The sequence below is a fragment of the Trichoderma asperellum genome, chromosome 1 (assembly GCF_020647865.1).
Source record: "Trichoderma asperellum chromosome 1, complete sequence".
In the NCBI taxonomy this organism is placed as follows: domain Eukaryota; kingdom Fungi; phylum Ascomycota; class Sordariomycetes; order Hypocreales; family Hypocreaceae; genus Trichoderma; species Trichoderma asperellum.
In genome coordinates, this window is record NC_089415.1 from 6252315 (window position 1) to 6270805 (window position 18491).

The following is an 18491-nucleotide window of genomic DNA, read 5'->3' on the forward strand; positions in this document are numbered from 1 at the left end:
GCACCGGAAGCATAGCCCGGCTCCGAAATCGCAGTTAATGTCTGTCTGGCTGTCCCGCTATTGAATAAGGTGTCTGACTTGGCCAGCATCTTTATAGCGGCGATGTAAACCTGAAGAAGACTGTCTTGCAAACCCTGTACGGCTTTCTTGTCTGTAGTTTCGACTGTATATAAAGTTTCATAGATTTGACCTCTGCGCACAATGCTCGTAAACCATTTGACCGTTCCGAGTAAGGCAGCTTTTTGTTCAACCTGGTAGACTGGAATCTAAATAAATTAGCTTCTGACGCTACGGCCAGTTTTTCAATGAACACAGTAATGTTGATGCTCATTCAGCTTCGTTCATCTCTTTCTCTTGATCCCGAGACCAATGTTACAGCAGTAAAGCATAAACTTACTTGCAGAGCCGCCTTTACAACGGCCCATGGTGCGCTGGCCTCCACCGATGTGAAAGAGAAAGCGACATTACCGACTTTTGTAATAAAGGCGACAGTATTAGCAATGTAATCCCTGACAATAACTTCCCGGTTTCCAATTGGGATCTTGAGTGGATTGTCATTTTGTTCAGATAACTTGTTTGCCTCGATAAGTCTAATTAGTTCTTCTATGTAGTTTTTTTTATCCGATCGACTTTGTGCGAATTCTGTGCTCTTCTGAGTCATTTGCTGCTTCCCATCTGTGGACACAAGCCCGTATTTTTGAAGCCATTTCAGGGTTTCACTTTCACCTTTGGCCACGTCAATGGCTCGGCTCCACAGATCTGAAAGCAGAGTCGGCGTTGATCGAAGTGTTTTAGGAAACACTCGAGCTTCAGCAGACATTAAAGTAGGAGACGATGATGATGATGGATCAAGGGAACATTGTGTGGGTCGAAGTTCTGGCAGCGCCAAAGACCCCGACGCGAGGTCAGGAGAAGAAGACCTTATTGAAGGAATAGAACACGCGTGGGGCGAATGAGATGTTGTTATTTGGGAGAGCTGATGCGATTTTGACGATTCTGGATTTGCCTTGAGGTTTAATGGTGTATTGACTGCTGATGAAACAACTGACGAAGACCGACTTGCTGTTGCAGATGAGAAACTAGACCTTTCCTTTGAAGAGATTCTCGATGGTTCCAAGTAAACGCCTGACGGCGAAGGCGCACTGGCTGTTGCTGAGCTGGCAGGCGGATGTTTACCTGGTACTCGAGATGAAGATCCAGGCTTATTGCGCCGATTCAACAAGCTTCTGGCCTTATCTAGTACTTTCTCTCTCGTTTTTGGCTTCATCTTGCGAATTCGCAGAGGCGGAGATTTTACCAGAAGCCTCACTAACAAGTGGAGATAAACCTAGCAGAAATCAGATTGATTCTTTTGGGATTTTCTTTCCAGAACAGTATGTTGCGTGTGTTGGCTACATTGACCCCGCACATATGTTATAGAGCATCCACGGGATCAATCAATGCAGTTCGGCTTGGTACAATGCATCACTGAATCCACAAAGCCCAAAGGCTTCTCCAATAGGAAAAATGGATTATGCAGCCTGTTTTCTTCTAATACAAATTAGCTTAAATGAATGGCGAGGCCCCCAGTATCTGCATTATTGAAGTTACATGGCAGTAAACGAGAATTCTAATGCAAGCAACCACATCGACGGCTTATTCGCTGACAGCTGAAGCGCATGTAGCATCGTGGTAGATATCACGAAATAACAAATCGTTTATCATTAAATCTAAAGCAGCTCTACGCTGTCTAGTCACACGGCAGCCTTGAAGTCAGCTGTTGCGTTATCATGACGGCTATTTCAAAACCAAGCTGTCCAATTTTTTGGTTTGGAAACATGTACATCTAGATCATCCTTCCACACGCCTCTTTGAAGATGTGCCAGATATCGCTCCACTGTACTACCCATGAATGGCTTGTTAAATAAATCATATAGAAATGTAATTCTGCGCTCTTTTGACCTGATATTTTGGCGGCCATCTCATAGAAGCGCCATGCGCACACCATAGGAAAAAATCCCGAGCTTCCCTGGACGGCTCCAGCTAATGGCTCAAAAAAGAGATGGACACAGTGGACGATTTTGGAAGCATATTTCTCTGGGATAAAGTTTGAATGACGGCTGTGGGGGTTGAAAAATGATGTGACTGTCGCGTTTTCTGAGGTTAATGATATCCGAAAGTCCCCTGATATAGATTCTATAATGCATGAAAGCATTAGACAAATGCTCCAGTAGGTACAGCTCAAGTGAAGCAGTGAAAAATCGCTATCAGCCTGTGGTTTGAGTAGAGGGAATCCTGTGATGGTGTAATCGTAGACGGACAGATCGATCTGAGCCCGCCACATGGCTAAAGCAGCCTCCGCATTCTGACACTGCCGCCAGATCATGTTAAGAAGCTCGTCTACTGCATCTTGAGAATCGGATATTGTGAGGGAATCTAACATAGTTAGAATGTATGGAATGCTGCTCATAACGTCAATGAGCTTGTCTTTGGTCGACTTCTCGATAATGGCCCAAGGGAGCGTATCCCATTCGTCGCCGCTGAATGGAGCCACAGCCCTCTGTCTTATGGCTAATAAAGTCTATGTGCTCATTGCATCAGCATGAGAATAACTGATTTCAGATGAAATATTCTGAACCTTGTTACTCACTAAATTGATGCGATTATCAACAAAGAGTTAATGAGCAGCCCCTGATATAAACGAGCTGGGCCCTCGTGCTAGGAACATCGCGAGCTGTCCTTCACTATGTCTTTGCCATCCAGCCAGCCTCGGATCTCCATCAGGACCAAAGTAAAGCTATCATGAATTTCTCATCAGAGCGAGTTAATGATTATGCTCTTGCGGGAAAACATACCTCGTAGAACGCCATGAGTCGAGCTGTGAGTACCAAGCCGTCGCTTTTTGCTCGGTTCGGCTCTTTAACAGCTCTGATCATCTCTTGAACTGTCCAGTTATATACTTGTAGCCCCTTCAAGCGCAGTTGCTCATCATTATTAAGTCTTCCGAGAATAGAAGTCGCCGTAACAATTGTCGCAAAGCGCAGAGCAGTCTCAGAATTGTAAAGGTCCCCGACGAAGCTAGTCCAGCCTACTGAAGCCAGATCTAATGACTCGGGTGAGAATCGTGGTCCTTCAGGTATCATGATATTCCAGAAAAGCCCAAAATACAGCTGCTCCCTTGCTGATCTTGCGAAAGAGTCTGATAGAGTGACACGAGGGCCAGCTTCTTTATTTCTTGTATAGCTAACAATCCAAGGCCGAACTTCTGAAACTGTTTTTGGCTGGATAGAATCATTGCGCTCCTGGTTAGATGCACCATTGTTATTAGAATTCAGCCATATCATATCCGTCTCAAATCCTTCACAGGAGAGCCGCGCACGAATACATCGATTACAAGCGGGTTTTCCCCTGTCACACTGCATTAATGGCAACTAGCAGGCTTGAAATTGAAAGATATGAGAACATCGACGTTACTAACTCCCTTCTTCCTTCTGCGGCAGGTGATGCAGCCTCTAGCGCGTCCTGGAACTCCAACCATGTTGCACTGTCATTAAGCAAACTGAAGCGCGACGTATACGGGAGCGAATGAAGCAAACCAATAAATTGAATCCAAGCCATTTAAGACGTAGCATGATCGGGTATTGCAACATGATTGCCTCAAGAGATTTATATGTAATCTAGGAATTTAGAGGCAGCAAAGAAAGCATTCGTGGATGATATGTAAGCAAGTGTTGGCGATACTAATGCTGAGATGAGGCAAGGGCTTGGAACCGAAGTCTCTCGGTCACTAGGTGCATATGAAGTCGTATAATATTGGTCGTTTGCTTCGAAAATACGTCTACATGGTGGCTGTATAGCTATCATGCAATTTACACCTCTCAATATCCAAATTGATCAACTCTAGCAGTTCTTCATTTCTGCATTGTATAGAGATCGATACATGTACATAGCTTGCTTGAGCTACGCCACGCAGAACTAGGTAGGTATGCCGTCTTATTGCCTCACACCCCAGTACGTCTATCAGCGCCAGTAGCGCTTAGAGCTTGGAATTTGAATATCCCCATAACATCTTCAGTTCTGTATATGGGGTCACTGTTGGTCAATATTCAGCTTCTTTTCTTGTATGAGCATCCAGTGGCGAAAGTGGTATATTTTCGATTCCTTCACTGGCTCATCTCAAAACAATATCAGGGGTACTTGGTGTTAGAGCTAACAGCAGCGCCAGCAGCCGCAGTGGCGTCACGTGCGGGCCTTGTCGCTGGCGATAGGGAAGCACAGACGCGATTTTTGGGCAGGGAGGTGCTCGGGACACCGACCATCCATGTGGCCATCTCGTCTAGCCTGCAATCTGGCATCATAGCTAGCTGGCCTTGAATCCCAACTCCAGCTCCACGATTGCTTCTTTCTCCAGATTCTGGGAGCTGCATAACTTTCACCCATCAATGCTGCATCAAAGCTTTTGATTGGGCTTCTGCTTCCTTATTTCTTTTCCAATTCGCCTCTTGGCAGACTCTCGTCCGCCATTTAGTTCATCTTCTGGTCAATACGCAACCCCGCCGCCATGGTGCGCCTACGAGACATCCCACGGACGGCCACCTTTGCGTGGTCACCCGGCTCCGGGAAGCCCATAGTTGTCACTGGAACAAAAGCTGGTGCGGTAGATGCCGATTTCTCTGATGAGAGCAAGCTTGAAATCTGGGACCTCTCGCTGGACAACCAAGAGCAGGGCATCGAACTCCAGCCGGTTGTCAGCATCACTACAGACTCAAGGTAAGATTCTGGTGTTCGCCCCTGTGGCTTTGGCTAGGCAACTAAAGATGATAGATTTTACGATATTGCTTGGGGACCTGCCGACGCCGACCATCCCAAGGGTATCATTGCGGGTGCTCTTGAGAACGGCACTCTCGAACTCTGGGACGCCGAGAAACTCGAAACTGGAGCCTCCGATGCGTCCATCTCCAAGACGACAAAACATACTGGTGCCATCAAGGCACTGCAGTTTAATCCTCTGAAACCCCAAATTTTGGCTACTGCAGGTGCCAAGGGTGAGCTGTTCATCTACGACATTGGCGACATCGAAAACCCCTTCCGTCTAGGAAACGCAGCAGCTCGATCTGACGACATCGACTGTCTGGCCTGGAACCGCAAGGTCTCGCACATTCTCGCTACTGGCGGCCCAGGTGGCTTTGTGACAGTGTGGGATTTGAAGACGAAGAAGGCATCCTTGACCTTGAATAACAACCGCAAGGCCGTGAGCGCCATTGCCTGGGATCCAAATAATTCAACAAAGCTCCTCACGGCAACTCCTGACGATAATACTCCCGTTATCTTCCTGTGGGATCTGCGAAACTCCAACGCTCCAGAGAAGACTCTTCAGGGACATGAGCAAGGTATTCTGTCGCTGTCGTGGTGCCAGCAGGATCCCGATCTATTGCTCTCGTCTGGCAAAGACAACAAGACCATTGTATGGAACCCACATACCGCAGAGCGTTATGGAGAATTGCCCGAGGTTACCAACTGGACTTTCCAAACTCTTTTCCACCCGCACAACCCCAACCTGTCAGCTACTGCGAGCTTTGACGGCAAAATCACCATCCAGACCCTCCAAAACACAAACCCCGATACGTCGCAGGCAGTCAACGAGAAGCCTTTGGATGACGAGGAGTTCTTTAGGGCTGCTCAGACCCAACCTCAGGGAGCCTCTTGGTCATTGAGCAAAGCGCCCAAGTGGTTCGAGCGACCCATTGGTGCCTCTTTTGGCTTTGGTGGCAAACTCGTCATTTTCAGGGAATCTCCAACTCAGGCTGGTCAGAAACGCTCGTCAAAGCTGTCAATCTCACAGTTTTCTGCGGATTCAGATGTTTCATCTGCTATTGAGAAATTCCAAGAGGCTCTTGCCTCTGGTGATCTGGCCACGCTTTGCGAAGAGAGAAAGGAACAAGCCCAAACTGACGAAGAGAAGGCCGACTGGACAGTTATAGAGACGCTGGTTGGCGAAAACCCTCGTTCAAAAATCGTTGAGCATCTCGGCTTCAAGGAAGAAGATCTGGCTAACGGAACAACCGAAGCGCCCGAAGGAGAAGAAAAAGACACGGTTACAAAACAGGAGGAAGCCACTGATGCGGAAGGCAAGCCGAGACGCCTATCCAACTTCTTTGGAGAAGGCGAGGGTGAGGGAGATGACTTCCTGTCTGGTCTGGCCGCCAACAAGGGCGCCAAGACTGATAATCCTTTCCATCTCTTCAGTGATGACGATTCGTCTGTCGAGAAAGAGATCACAAAGGCTCTGATGCTGGGCAAGTTTGCCAAAGCCACTGATATCTGCTTGAAAGAAGATCGCATAGCAGATGCCTTCCTCATTGCCAACTGTGGCGGCCAGGAACTTGTTGAGAAAGTTCAGTCCGCCTATCTTGCTCGTAAGAGCGGCATCCCTAGCTACCTGCGTCTCATCAGCTCGGTTGTCGATAAAAATCTATGGGACGTTGTCTACAACGCAGATCTTAGCAACTGGAAGGAGACTATGGCCATCATTTGCACATTCTCTGATCCTATTGAATTCCCAGATCTTTGCGAGGCCCTCGGTGACCGAATCAACGAGCACGGCCTGAGAAAGGACGCTTCGTTCTGCTACCTTGTAGGCTCCAAGCTTGAGAAGGTTGTTGCCATCTGGGTGGATGAGCTGAATGAATCGGAGCAAGCTGGAATGAAGGAAGAGTCCAACGACTCAACTTTCTCAGTGCACACTAGATCACTGCAGACCTTCATCGAGAAGGTTACCGTCTTCCGTCAGGTCGCCAAGTTCCAAGACAAAGAACTGACACAGACGGCCGATTGGAAGCTGGCCACCCTCTACGACAAGTACACTGAATACGCAGAGATCCTGGCTGGCCAAGGCAAATTGGAGGTTGCTCAGAAGTATATTGATTTGCTGCCAGCCAATTATCCAGCTGCCGAGCTAACCAGAAGTCGAGTGAAGCTGGCAACGCAGAAGAAGCCTGCCGTTGCACCAGTCACCGCGGCGCGCAGGACGCCATCCGTTACTACTGGAGCACAACCATCAGTGGTAGGCTATCAACCTCCTCAACCTGCCCCTATTCCGGCCCCTACGAACCCCTATAGCGGACTACAGCAAACTTCGCCGGCTATCTCTACGGCTCAACAGTATAAGCCTCCAGTCAACCCCTACCAACCTCAGGGCTACCAACCTCAAGGCTACCAGCCTCCGAACCAATTTTCATATACTGGAACGCCCGTCGCCCCGCCGCCAATCGGTGCTCCCCCACGGAACACAACGCCATCAGCTCCTCCGCCATCAAAGGCCAAGAACATGGAGAACTGGAATGACGTCCCAGTAGTTACAAAGGTAGCGCCGCGAAGGTCGACTCCTAGCGCAGCACCCATCACATCACCCTTCACAGGTCAACAGGGCCAGATTGCGCCGCCCCCTCCTCAATCGTCAGCATCACCTTACGGGCCAGGTACTAGGGCTAGTCCTCCACCACCTCCCAGAGGACCAGCTCCCCCGAGAGTTCAGTCTCCATTAGCCGGACCGCCTCGAACTTCTTCTGCGGCGGCCAACCAGTATGCTCCACCGGCTCCTCCAGCTGGAGCGATCCCAACCCATCCAGCCCCCCCAGTTATGCCACGCACGGCTTCGCCATATAATGTTCCTCCCTCGGGACCTCCACCTTCGAATAGGTACGCGCCGGCAGTGGCGACCCAACAGCAGCCTGGGCAGTACTCTGGCTCCCCTGTGCCACCGCCTCCCGGCTCAATCAACCGACCCCCGCCGTCTGCCAATGCCTATGCACCACCAGTTCAACAGCAACCAGCAGCTCCCAGTCCGTATGCTCCATCACCTTATGCTCCGTCTCCCTATGCTCCTGCTCCTGGACAGGTGCCAGCCACTCAGCCGCCACCAACAGGACCTCCGATGGGTCGACCTGGCCCCCCGCCCAGTGCAGTGTCTGCTCCACCACCTCCCAAACAAACTCCTCCACCTCCGGCGGCAGCAAAGCATCCTCCTGGAGACCGATCACATATTCCAGCTAACGCTCAACCGTTGGTGGATATTCTGAGCCAGGATATGCAGCGGGTAGCGTCTAAAGCTCCGGCGACATTTGCTCCTCAAGTCAAGGATACGCAGAAGCGTTTGAACATCTTGTTTGATCACTTGAACAACGAGGAGCTTATCCAGCCATCGACAATCGACCAGCTATCGCAGCTCGCCCAAGCAATTCAGTCTAAGGACTACGCCACAGCTCAAAAGCTGCAGATGGAAATTAATCGTGATAAGACAGATGAGTGTGGTAACTGGATGGTAAGTTGGATTTAACCAGATTCCGTAATTACGATACATAGTTTACTAACTTTATTCGTTACAGGTTGGAGTTAAGCGGCTTATCAGCATGAGCAAGGCAACTCCTTAATTTGAGAAAAGTGATGTCTTATGTGGAGGGCTGTAGTATTTTACTTGGCAGATTTTATTTGCTGCATCAAGTTGATGGGTGATGTAAGGCATTTATTAAAACCGCGGGCGGCATGACTAGTTAGATTATATAAATGATGATTGGTGATACCAAGCGAAAGGGAATTTGATGTGCATAATTTTGATTGTTCTTGTGACTTCATGTCACAGATTATTCTGGCTAGATGTCCTGGTCAGCTATTACACTGAATGTTTTCAACCCGTGTCAAGCTTCGTTATATTATGTGTAGTACTAGGAGATATGACTTCGCTTTTTGAGCCTTGAGCTTATAGAGGTGCAAACTAATTGAAGTTACTTTAGCAAAGAAGGCTAAAATACTATGCGTAGATTGAAAGCTGTTGAACTTGTTCTTCTCGAACAATTTCTAGACACGACGCATTGTAATACCTATGTAAAGAAGCCAAAAAATCATTAACAGTGTTAATGTATGAGTTTTGAATTTTATGTCAGCTATATAATCTATAGAAATATAAGGAGACGCGTGCTGGTTAGCTGAATATGAAATCTGTGCAGGGTATGAAAGTCGCCATAAAAAGAGTGTACCACGATACTCAGTCCCTGATGGTTGGTAGTATTTTTATCTGTGGAATTTTTGTATTTCCGTTATCCTTTGTTCTATATTTAAGATATATTATCTTTACCTGTTGCCATGGTTGCTCTTCTATACGGCAAGAAAACTGCATTGTAGGTGCTTTGCCATGGCATGCCATGCGTCGGGGAAACTTCGGTATAACAGCCATCTTCACCTCATTCACCAACATAGCGAAGTTTTAAGACGGTCACTCAAGCCATTCAACTCTCAAAGCCCGAGCCTGTCGCCCTCTACAGTCCTTTCTCTCTTTACCTCATATTTCAATAGTCGAATACAATTGAGAAAATATGACTGACGCCGCTCGCTGGAAGGCCACAGTCCATGTCGGCGGCCTGTCACAGCTCGCCACAAGCACACATGTGTTTGATGCCTTTATCCCGTTCGGCGACATCGTGGAGGTGCAGCTCCCCAAGGCGGACGCGCCAAACTCTACGGATCCTCACAAGGGCTTTGCGTATGTGGAATTTGAGGATAGCGCGGATGCCAAAGAGGCCATCGACAACATGGACCAGTCTGAGTTCTTTGGCAAGGTGATCAAGGTGTCGCCAGCTAGGGCGCCAAAGAGTGCTGACGAAGGGCTGGGAAGCAGAAAGGCGATTTGGGAACAGGTACAGCTCCTTGATTTTTTTTTTCTTTCTTTTCTGTCTCTTCAATATTCTACTTTCTTTTTTTACGTTTTGATACCCTCGGGATGATGCTAATGCTTTAACGTTTACAGGAGAGCTGGCTTGCTGAGCATGCGGCAGAAGATGACGTCGCGAATCAGGCAAATTTGGAGGAGCCAGCTTCGGATCCTATGCAAGGCCTCGAGGGGCTGGATGTTGCAGGGCCAAAACCGGAGTGATCTCCCAAGGGGCTATGGGTGAAGATTGGATGGGAAGTGGGCTATATGGGTTTTACTTGAATTGTTTTTGCATAGCGACGGTGTTTAGAGGGACCATGTCATGGCATACTGTATTCTTTTTGCATGAATGGGAATCCAACATTTTTTTTTTTGGAACAACATGCAAGCTGTGTTTCTCAACGGCGCTCTGTCCTAATCTTTCTCGACATATACAGTCTTGAATACCCCCATCCGAAGCCCTAAGCAAACGCAGGAAAAGATGACACAGGCGAGGTCGTTGCTTCTCGAAAAAAGTTGAACAATCTTTGGTAACTTAGTGGTGCTCGCCGTGGCTCTCGTTCTGGGCGGCGCGAGCGGCAGCGCCCTGTCGGGAGAGACGCAGGTTCTTGTCGACGAAGAACTTACGGCTCATGGAGTAGGTAGCGGCTCCCAGGGCGAAGCTGACGACGACGACTAAAACAAGTTTTTTTCACATGTTAGAAAATCGAATGTTCATGACACTGGGGGGAAGCTGCTGAGTCTTTTCGTACAGAGGGGGTACAGCTCAGCGGGGATCTGCTTGAGCTTGCGAAGGCGCTGGGAGACGGTGTGGCCTTGGAGAAAGACGTTAATAATCATCGCTGAGATTGTCGCAGTGCTCGGTGAGCATCAATTGTGTCACATACCGGCCTGGTCCTCCTTCTGTACGGCCGAAAGGTTAGCCGGATCTCGAATCTTTTTCGGCTCGTCTAAGCAGCTGCACTTACGGGGACCGGTCGCATCATGCGAGCCGTGGGGCGGAAGGCCCGAAGAGCAAGAGTAGGACGCATTGTGATGAGCGGAGAGGCTTCGGCCGGGATGCTTCAAAGGCGATGGGATTGCTGCGGATTGCGAGGAAATGTTTGGTTCGAGGGACGTGGGCCGAGCGAAAGCAAGTATCTATCTCATGGTGTAATTCCCACATCAGCAATTGGCCCACTTTCTGCCCACCCCAGCAGCCGGGCCCATTGGCCGGGAGGGGGGCCTGAGGCACACATTTTCACCTCCGGAACATCTGATTCGGAAAGCTGCCAACATTCGACGCATAGCGAAATCTCCCACCCCAAACCTTTCCCCAGAGCGCCGCCTTGAATCCGCTCCCCATTGTCGCCCGCACAACACTCGTCCCGCCGCCAAACGCGAATCTCATTCATCATGTCTGACGAGGAAGGCCAGGAGCTTGTCACCAAGCCCTTCAAGTTTGTCACTGGTACGGCCGGTCGCCCAGACATAAAAATATCCCCTCTCCCACTCTCCAAAAAAGTGGTCTGATCTTAAGTCGACCCGAGGCTAACGGCGTTTTTGCAGCTGGTGAGACCGTCCAACAGAACCCCTCTACTGCGTGAACGACGAAACGACCGGCTCGAGCAGCTCGATCAATTGCAGCGCTGCCGATTGCGAGCTGCCCGCAGCTTTGGAATAGCTTCCGGATTTTTTTCAGCCGTCGCCGGAGGTGCCGCTATTGGATGTTGAAACGCATGTCGCTAACCCGAGTGCTTTTGCGCAGGCACTGATGCCCGTTTCCCCAACGTGAACCAGACCAAGCACTGCTGGCAAAACTACGTCGACTACCACAAGTGCATCATCGCCAAGGGAGAGGACTTTGCGCCTTGCCGTCAGGTACGGAGACTGGAGGAATCTTAAAGTTTAGATGGTATGCTGATCAATTGTGCAGTTCTGGTTGGCCTACCGATCACTGTGCCCCTCCGGATGGTACCAGCGATGGGACGAGCAGCGTGGTATGTTTCAATCTTGCGGAATTCCCCAATTTGAAGCTGACTTTTTTTTCCTTTGCAGAGGCTGGTAGCTTCCCCGTAAAGCTCGATGCTTAAAGGTCACACTTGACTTGGCGGGGTATATGTATATGGGTGTTCACATAGATTAAGCAGCGAAGCTGCGCATGTATTGCAAGAGAATATCAGTAGCCAATTCGCAAGCAATACGCTGAAACTTTGAGCTTTTTTGTGAAGTGGTGGTAATTTTTATTTATTTACGTATCTGCAGTCAGATGACGTACATGACGTGCATATTACTAGGATTATAAAAAATTATACAAAAGAGGTATTTATATTAGCCATACTGGTATCGAATGAAACCTCAACAGCGCCCGTATCCCAATGCTCAAAATGCCCCGAACTCCATTTTTAAGTTTACAAGTTGCTCAATCTTCCCGTTATGATGACTTCTTGTCACTCTCGTCCTCCGAATCGGAGCTCATAAATTCATCGTCTTCATCAAAACCGAAGAACGTTCTTGGTTTCGCCTTTGATGGCCCAGCAGCTTCTGCAGGAGGAGTAGATTCCTTTGAGCTCTCGGAATCCTCTGCCTCGCTTGTAGATTGGCCATTGGTCTGCTCAGAAGAAGCAGACCCGTGAGATGTACTGATTAAGTTGTCCTTGTAGTTTCCAGACTTCATGGCGGCTAGTACGGCATCGCGGGTTCTCTCGTTGCTCTCTTCTTTGTCTTCAACCCACTGGCCATCCAGCTTGCCCCTACCGCCAGACTTGATCTCCGCCTCTCTCTTTTCCGCCATATCCACAATCTCTTCCCAGCGCTGGCGTCGTTTCTCCTTCTCCTTCTTCTCCATCTCCGGTTTTATGGCGAGATATTCGGCGAGAGCTTTGGCTTCATTAACAGTGCGCAGTCGTCTACCATCCAAATTTCTGCTGGAGCCGCTATCATCTTGCTTTTGCTTCTTGCGGGATGACATTCGGCCACCAGCGGCTCGGAGCTGAGATCCGAAACCACCCTTTCCTCCGCAGAGGGGGATGGTGAGGCGTAAATTGATAAAGTCATCGCTGTTTGAGGATAGATATGTGGAGATGGGCGACTCTGATGATTGGGGCAAGAGCCGATTCGAATGCGTTGTGAGGATGAATTTGGATTCGGTAGCGCCGGTAGGAATCTTCTCATCGATGAGCTCTCGGAGAGAGGTGATTGTGGTAGATGGGGGCGCGCGCAAGACCAGGGTTGGCGGAAGGCCAAGACCCTTAAAGGTCGAGATGAGAACGTTGAGATGTTCGCTCATTGTTGCGGATGCGATGCTCGAGAACGGTAATGAATACAGTGATGCGATCGCTGCGAAAACTGCAAAAGCCGGTAGACTGCGGCTGAATGATGTCGGCGTGTTAGAAGACGAGGGCCAATACAATTATTATTATACGGCCGCTACCAGCACTCGGACTAGAGCCAAGAATTCGGCTGCTGTTGGGGCGATGTCCTGTTAGGAAGGTTGCGATGCAAGAATGCCTGATCTCTCTGTAACCTTGAGAGTGGCGGCAACAGTCAGCAGAAAGCTTGTCATGTGAGTTCGCGGCCTGCGCCACACTTCTGACAGCGCCAACGCTCGCTATCGAAGCACGCTTATCGACACGTGATTTTAGCCACAACGCACACTTTCGAGCCACCCCACTTCGCTAGGTGGTGAATTTCACGTAGGGCTTCCGCCCACAAAAGTTATCCCAATTCGAGATCTTTGGTTTTGTACGCCTGTCCGCAAATCCGTCAACTTTCCAACATCGACCCTCCGAGCAGCAAACCGCCACGATGTTGATCCCCAAGGCCGACCGCAAGAAGATTCACGAGGTATTTTTCGACGATGAGAGCAGTCTCGAGTGCGAGCTCGAGGAATTGCTGCAGTAAACTACAGAGTCCGGGTGTCACTGACAATTGTCTGTAGTACCTCTTCCGCGAGGGTGTCCTCGTCGCGCAGAAGGACTTCAACCTCCCCAAGCACCCCGATATTGACACCAAGAACCTGTTCGTCATCAAGGCTGCTCAGTCCCTCACTTCCCGCGGCTATGTCAAGACCCAGTTCTCCTGGCAATACTACTACTACACCCTGACCCCCGAGGGTCTCGACTACCTCCGGGAATGGCTTCACCTGCCTGCCGAGATTGTTCCTGCTACCCACATCAAGCAGCAGCGATCACACGCTCCTCCCCGTGGCATGCTCGGCGAGGGCGAGCGTGAGCGACGACCTTTCGGCCGTGGACGTGGCGGCGACCGTGGTGACCGTGAGGGTGGATACCGAAGAAGGGATGCTGGTGAGGGCAAGGAGGGTGGTGCTCCCGGCGAGTTTGCTCCTCAATTGTAAGCATTCTCCTTTTTATCTTTTTAGACGACGGATCCTCGTTTTCTTGCACTTTTTACGGCTCGAATTTTACGATTGATTTGGGACATTGACTAACTTTTTCTGCTCTACAGCCGTGGTGGCTTTGGCCGTGGACGTGGTGCTGCTCCTCCTTCCTAAACGAATTCTGTCTCTTTCGGGGTTAACACAATCTTATGATGCATGGCGCATTAAGACAACGGCATGTAGTCTAAAAAACGTGAGGCAATCCTCACCATGAGTCCACTCATGAAGAAAATGGGACGTGAGGGGGGATATCGTGGGAGTTCTTGGAGGTTAGATCCTCGGAAATCATTTGCATCAGGGTCAATGTTTGCCATCAACGAGATAATTTTCTTTTATGCTTACATGTGAGACGTGCACTCTGGTGAAGGGATCATTGAATATGTCGAGTGAAAAATCTGAAGAATGGGTGATTAGCCGACCCAGCTCCTTGGGAGTACCGGCAGGTTATGAAGAGGTTGATAGAGAGTTGAAATTGGCTCAATTGATATCCTTCCTCGCCTCACTATTACAGACCATATGCAAAGTGATATTTGAAGCTCTTACTTCAATGACCTCATACCAGTTTTTGCCACTCCATCTACCTTACGCGCGACAGCAGGTTAGAGCCATCGCTTGCCCTCAATTTATTGCTAGTTGTAGCAATATACCACTCCAGTCTATTAGCAAATCTCCAGTATGTATATCACGACACTCACAGATGTTGCTTGCTGGTATAAATAGCTGAGCCCCTGTTACTAAAAGGGCTCTCAGGTGTTAACGCAGGCCATATTCAAATGCTCGCCGCATGATATAACCAGCATGTGAGGAGGTTCCAACGTCAAAGCTATGGATCCCTGAATTCAGCATAGTCAAACAAAGTTTGCATGCTTACGGCGCTGAGTATGAGCGTGTGTAGTTGTGTAAAGTTGTGTCGCCAAGTGTAAAGCAAGATAATATATTGGAGAGATATCTTCAGCATTGCTAGTATTTTGAGGACTACGTTCCCCCGGTTTAACGATCTGTAACTAATGTCATATATAGAAGTCCAGAATATAGATACAGGTCTCATAATTGGAGTATCTCTTTTCGGCCACGGGCTGCAAAGAACAGTTGTGTTAATTACGCAAAGAAGGCAATAGGCGGTGTCGCCTTTATAGGCCAAAAAGAGAAGATTTATTGCCATAGTCTTGCCCTTGGAGCTCAACTCTGCGGCAAATGCAAGAAGCCGAGCAGTGACGTGCCAGCAGCTGCGCCAACTGTCGGATGGATGCTTATATATTCCTCTCGTGCATCAGGCACTCCCCTTTCACTTCTTTCAACTTTTACCGGATGACACTGAAGTGAATGTTGCATTGAAAAGATTCTGAAGTACAACCGCACAGTGGCGAAGAAATCTTCCTCTCTTCTACACTTTAACGCCATTTCTCACCAAGTCATCTACAAACTTTGCGTAGAGGAATCTCATCAAGAAAATACCACCTCTACCAATATTCGACGTCAATCGGTTACGCCAGACGAACGTCACAACAAGTCTAGAATGGAAATTATGTGCAACCCGCTTGACCAGGAGACGAAAGGAACCATGACTGTCGATCGATTATTCATAACAGACCGTTCTATGAAGTATGTTATTATATACTGACGCATTTACTTCGTCTACTAGCTGCTTACAGAAATAAAAGATCCTGCTATCTTGAAATTGAGGGCAAAATCTGCCCTGGATCCCAAATCGGCTGGGTTACTGCTATAACGGTTTGCCTTAAATACGGTGATTCATTGATCGGCAAATTCGAAGTGCCGGATATGCCAATGATACTGGATGATAAAAATAACTTCAAAACCGACTGGTACGAGACCAAGAATCCCGAAATGATAATAAACAACATGCGAGCATTCAGTTGTTTCCTTCAAGATGCTATGCCTCGGAAAGATGAGAATAATCAATTCGACCATCAAACGCCTATAACCGCTGATTTAAATGTCAGCCGAGATGGCCATGATCTCACGATGTCCATCGATCTAAGCTACCTAGCAAGAATGAAGACATCTGTAACAAGGCTCAGAATTGATGACTCTTTCATCAGTATCACCATTGAAATAACAAACGAGAGTCCACTTGAAATCTGCTTTGAAAACTGCACTCTCGTACTTAGTCAAAACCAGCACATAATCGGAAATTTGAGCGGATATTTCGATATTGTACCGGGTTCGTCGTTCGAGGCCAAGTTTTGTGGAAAAGTCCAACGCAGTGTTTCTGGCATGGCTACACTCAAAGGAGATGGTTACAATAGCTGCGATTATGAAGAGTCTTGGAAGCAATATGCTATTAAGCTATTCGAGGCTGAAGTCAACTTGGACAACTTAAATGTTGGTGATGAGGATGAGGATGACGTTGTTGATGATGATGACGAGTAAAGGAAGCTCAGTATTGCCCTCTTTTCGGCTAAATGGTACACATTTACGAAGATTATTATTCTTGAGCTGTTGATTATCTAGCTTTCCTTAGTTCCAAAAGCAGAGAGCTCTGGAGCATAGCTAAGCAGCCTCAATAAAATACTAGAGCAATATTTACTAGGAAACAGTATGCGTTCAAATAGCTAAGTCACCAGGCATAAACATTATTCTGACTATGAGAGGAGTTATAGATAAAAACTAAAACAGATTATCTTCACGTCATAGTATATAAGGCTGACCAAGACGACGAGATTTTATGTAGTGCAGAGCCAGCAGCTATTCGATAGACCGCCACTCGGAGAGAGCACTGCTGCCAACTGCGAAGAGATACTATAAAATGCCTCCTCACGAATTCAAACGCCTTTCATTTTTTACTTTCTTTTACATCTTCCCTCTCAATCACAGGTGGTGGGATATCCTCCAACACACAACTCTGTTTGCCTATATATCCGCAAGCGAATGAACTCTTCATGCTTTTTCGATCTTTAATCTGAACAAAATTGCATATTCCAAAGCTTTTTGCTCGTCAGAGACGTTTAATCTACAGTATTTTTCTGTCATCATAGCAACAAAGCAGTTCTCTTCGCATTCAGACATAACGATCAACATGGATAATACATCTACAGTAATGGAACATATGGAGATTCAATCCCTTTTTTTCCATCATCCAACAATGAGGTTCGTATTTATATCTAATTCTTTCATTTAGCCTCTCATAGTTTAACTTCGATATTAATAATACTTATGAACTACAGGGAGACGGATCTTGAAATATCGATTGAAGCCGGTTCTGGCATTGACCTCGGTTGGATCAGCTCTACGAAAGTCTCGCTGTTGTACGATGGCACTCTCATTGGAGAAGCAAGTCTTAAAGACAACTACATTATACCTAACGAGTACAACATGATAAATTTAGTCCTCCAAAAAATTGAGATTCGGAATATGATTGCATTCAAGGCTCTAATTCGGCATGTAATACCGCAACCCAGGGACAGATGTCAACTGGAGGACAAAGCTCCTTCTGCTGCACTAGAAATCCTTGAGAATGGCCACACAATCTCCATGGTTATAAATTTGGATAACATGGGGGTCGCCAAAGCCCTTGACCCTATTGTTCGCCACATCGGTGACAAAATTGAGATTACGTTTGTCGTGCGAAATCCAACCAACGTCATCATCTTCTTCGACAAAACTCATTTCAAACTTCAAAAAGACGGACGTACCTTAGCTACATTGGAAGGTACATTTTTCCTCATAGGCTCGACTGATGATGACCAGCAATACGTTTTGACTGGAAACCTCAATCCATATATTCGGCTCTTCGGAACAGCTGTTTTGAAAGGAGTCTGCTTGGATGAGGATGCAGACACTTGGTTTATTCACGCCATCCGACAATTTGAAATGGAAATAAATTTGGATAATGTGATTTAAGGCAAACGCTAGATGCGGCGTGATGCCCATTGCTCTTTTATCACCAAGGCAAGGCATTCACCAAAGAAGAGTCCACCCATAGCGAGAACTTTAACGGTATCTTCGATAAAAGATAGGTGAGCTACATAGGAAACGGCAGGCGTTTAATAAAACAGACATCCAATATTACTTTGCCCTCTACGGAACACTTATAGGCACCAGTTACATGTGCCTGTATGACATCACGAGCGACTCACAGCACAAGGTAGAATTCCAGTTGCCTGTAAAAGTCTAACAGAGGACCCGTAGAGACATTGACGAGGCCAATTGGAGCCAGCCAGTGTGTAACAGCCTGCTCCAGAAAAGACGGAGGGCAAGTAAATTCCGTAGAGCTGCATATCGAAAACTCCTTTTGAAAGGTCCGAACGCAGACTAGCCTGGCTTTGTCGCTGCATGAATGATGGAAGAAGACACGGACCGGCCCACCAAGAGTGCTGAAATTGAATTTGGGGGCTGCAGCGGCACTTTTAGCCTTTAATGTCGGATCAGGCAAGAGTCTGGCGCTAGAACCCGCTAAGCGTCCGGAGT

At 47.9% G+C, this 18491-nt stretch overlaps 10 protein-coding genes across 10 annotated transcripts; 6 read left to right on the forward strand and 4 right to left on the reverse strand.

Moving 5' to 3' along the window:
- Positions 1-325: 325 nt before the first annotated feature.
- TrAFT101_001961 (uncharacterized protein) lies at positions 326-1376 on the reverse strand. Its single transcript, XM_066126473.1, has one exon. The coding sequence runs from the start codon at positions 1265-1267 to the stop codon at positions 332-334; it is 936 nt and encodes a 311-aa protein (XP_065982576.1). The 5' UTR covers positions 1268-1376; the 3' UTR covers positions 326-331.
- Positions 1377-2423: 1047 nt separating this feature from the next.
- On the reverse strand, positions 2424-3323 carry TrAFT101_001962 (uncharacterized protein; the record flags this gene model as incomplete). Its single annotated transcript, XM_066126474.1, has 3 exons — positions 2424-2560; positions 2630-2776; positions 2835-3323. 2 exons carry the CDS (start codon positions 3321-3323, stop codon positions 2657-2659), a joined length of 609 nt encoding a protein of 202 aa, XP_065982577.1. The 3' UTR covers positions 2424-2560; positions 2630-2656.
- A 753-nt stretch (positions 3324-4076) lies between these two features.
- On the forward strand, positions 4077-8746 carry TrAFT101_001963 (uncharacterized protein). Its single transcript, XM_024909631.2, has 3 exons — positions 4077-4749; positions 4804-8299; positions 8364-8746. Exons 1-3 carry the CDS (start codon positions 4541-4543, stop codon positions 8406-8408), a joined length of 3750 nt encoding a protein of 1249 aa, XP_024763081.2. The 5' UTR covers positions 4077-4540; the 3' UTR covers positions 8409-8746.
- Positions 8747-9347: 601 nt separating this feature from the next.
- TrAFT101_001964 (uncharacterized protein) lies at positions 9348-9904 on the forward strand (the record flags this gene model as incomplete). The annotated part of the gene is made up of 2 exons (XM_024903635.1): positions 9348-9668; positions 9779-9904. 2 exons carry the CDS (start codon positions 9348-9350, stop codon positions 9902-9904), a joined length of 447 nt encoding a protein of 148 aa, XP_024763082.1.
- Positions 9905-10006: 102 nt separating this feature from the next.
- TrAFT101_001965 (uncharacterized protein) lies at positions 10007-10887 on the reverse strand. Its single transcript, XM_024899534.2, has 4 exons — positions 10651-10887; positions 10570-10585; positions 10435-10497; positions 10007-10357 (listed from the first exon to the last, which is right to left on the reverse strand). Exons 1-4 carry the CDS (start codon positions 10711-10713, stop codon positions 10218-10220), a joined length of 282 nt encoding a protein of 93 aa, XP_024763083.1. The 5' UTR covers positions 10714-10887; the 3' UTR covers positions 10007-10217.
- Positions 10888-11077: 190 nt separating this feature from the next.
- On the forward strand, positions 11078-11754 carry COX12 (Cytochrome c oxidase subunit 6B; the record flags this gene model as incomplete). Its single annotated transcript, XM_066126475.1, has 4 exons — positions 11078-11132; positions 11430-11542; positions 11598-11661; positions 11720-11754. 4 exons carry the CDS (start codon positions 11078-11080, stop codon positions 11752-11754), a joined length of 267 nt encoding a protein of 88 aa, XP_065982578.1.
- Positions 11755-11901: 147 nt separating this feature from the next.
- TrAFT101_001967 (uncharacterized protein) lies at positions 11902-13150 on the reverse strand. The gene has a single exon (XM_024899560.2). The coding sequence runs from the start codon at positions 12948-12950 to the stop codon at positions 12096-12098; it is 855 nt and encodes a 284-aa protein (XP_024763085.1). The 5' UTR covers positions 12951-13150; the 3' UTR covers positions 11902-12095.
- A 270-nt stretch (positions 13151-13420) lies between these two features.
- TrAFT101_001968 (40S ribosomal protein eS10) lies at positions 13421-14746 on the forward strand. The gene is made up of 3 exons (XM_024907814.2): positions 13421-13507; positions 13602-14014; positions 14129-14746. The coding sequence occupies exons 1-3, from the start codon at positions 13469-13471 to the stop codon at positions 14172-14174; spliced, it is 498 nt and encodes a 165-aa protein (XP_024763086.1). The 5' UTR covers positions 13421-13468; the 3' UTR covers positions 14175-14746.
- An 839-nt stretch (positions 14747-15585) lies between these two features.
- On the forward strand, positions 15586-16454 carry TrAFT101_001969 (uncharacterized protein; the record flags this gene model as incomplete). The annotated part of the gene is made up of 2 exons (XM_024899679.1): positions 15586-15662; positions 15722-16454. The coding sequence occupies 2 exons, from the start codon at positions 15586-15588 to the stop codon at positions 16452-16454; spliced, it is 810 nt and encodes a 269-aa protein (XP_024763087.1).
- A 783-nt stretch (positions 16455-17237) lies between these two features.
- Positions 17238-17924, forward strand: TrAFT101_001970 (uncharacterized protein; the record flags this gene model as incomplete). Its single annotated transcript, XM_024906441.2, has 1 exon — positions 17238-17924. The coding sequence occupies one exon, from the start codon at positions 17238-17240 to the stop codon at positions 17922-17924; it is 687 nt and encodes a 228-aa protein (XP_024763088.2).
- Positions 17925-18491: the final 567 nt, after the last annotated feature.

Bases quoted from the DNA above. Each gene is read 5' to 3' on its own strand.
- TrAFT101_001968 (XM_024907814.2), top strand. From the start codon at position 13,469: ATGTTGATCCCCAAGGCCGACCGCAAGAAGATTCACGAG. The intron at 13,508-13,601 runs GTATTTTTCGAC...AATTGTCTGTAG, and splicing joins ACCGCAAGAAGATTCACGAG to TACCTCTTCCGCGAGGGTGT. The intron at 14,015-14,128 runs GTAAGCATTCTC...TCTGCTCTACAG, and splicing joins GGCGAGTTTGCTCCTCAATT to CCGTGGTGGCTTTGGCCGTG.
- TrAFT101_001963 (XM_024909631.2), top strand. From the start codon at position 4,541: ATGGTGCGCCTACGAGACATCCCACGGACGGCCACCTTTGCGTGGTCA. The intron at 4,750-4,803 runs GTAAGATTCTGG...TAAAGATGATAG, and splicing joins AGCATCACTACAGACTCAAG to ATTTTACGATATTGCTTGGG. The intron at 8,300-8,363 runs GTAAGTTGGATT...TATTCGTTACAG, and splicing joins ATGAGTGTGGTAACTGGATG to GTTGGAGTTAAGCGGCTTAT.
- TrAFT101_001961 (XM_066126473.1), bottom strand. From the start codon at position 1,267: ATGAAGCCAAAAACGAGAGAGAAAGTACTAGATAAGGCCAGAAGCTTG.
- TrAFT101_001965 (XM_024899534.2), bottom strand. From the start codon at position 10,713: ATGCGTCCTACTCTTGCTCTTCGGGCCTTCCGCCCCACGGCTCGCATG. The intron at 10,358-10,434 runs GTACGAAAAGAC...AACTTGTTTTAG, and splicing joins CGCTGAGCTGTACCCCCTCT to TCGTCGTCGTCAGCTTCGCC.
- TrAFT101_001967 (XM_024899560.2), bottom strand. From the start codon at position 12,950: ATGAGCGAACATCTCAACGTTCTCATCTCGACCTTTAAGGGTCTTGGC.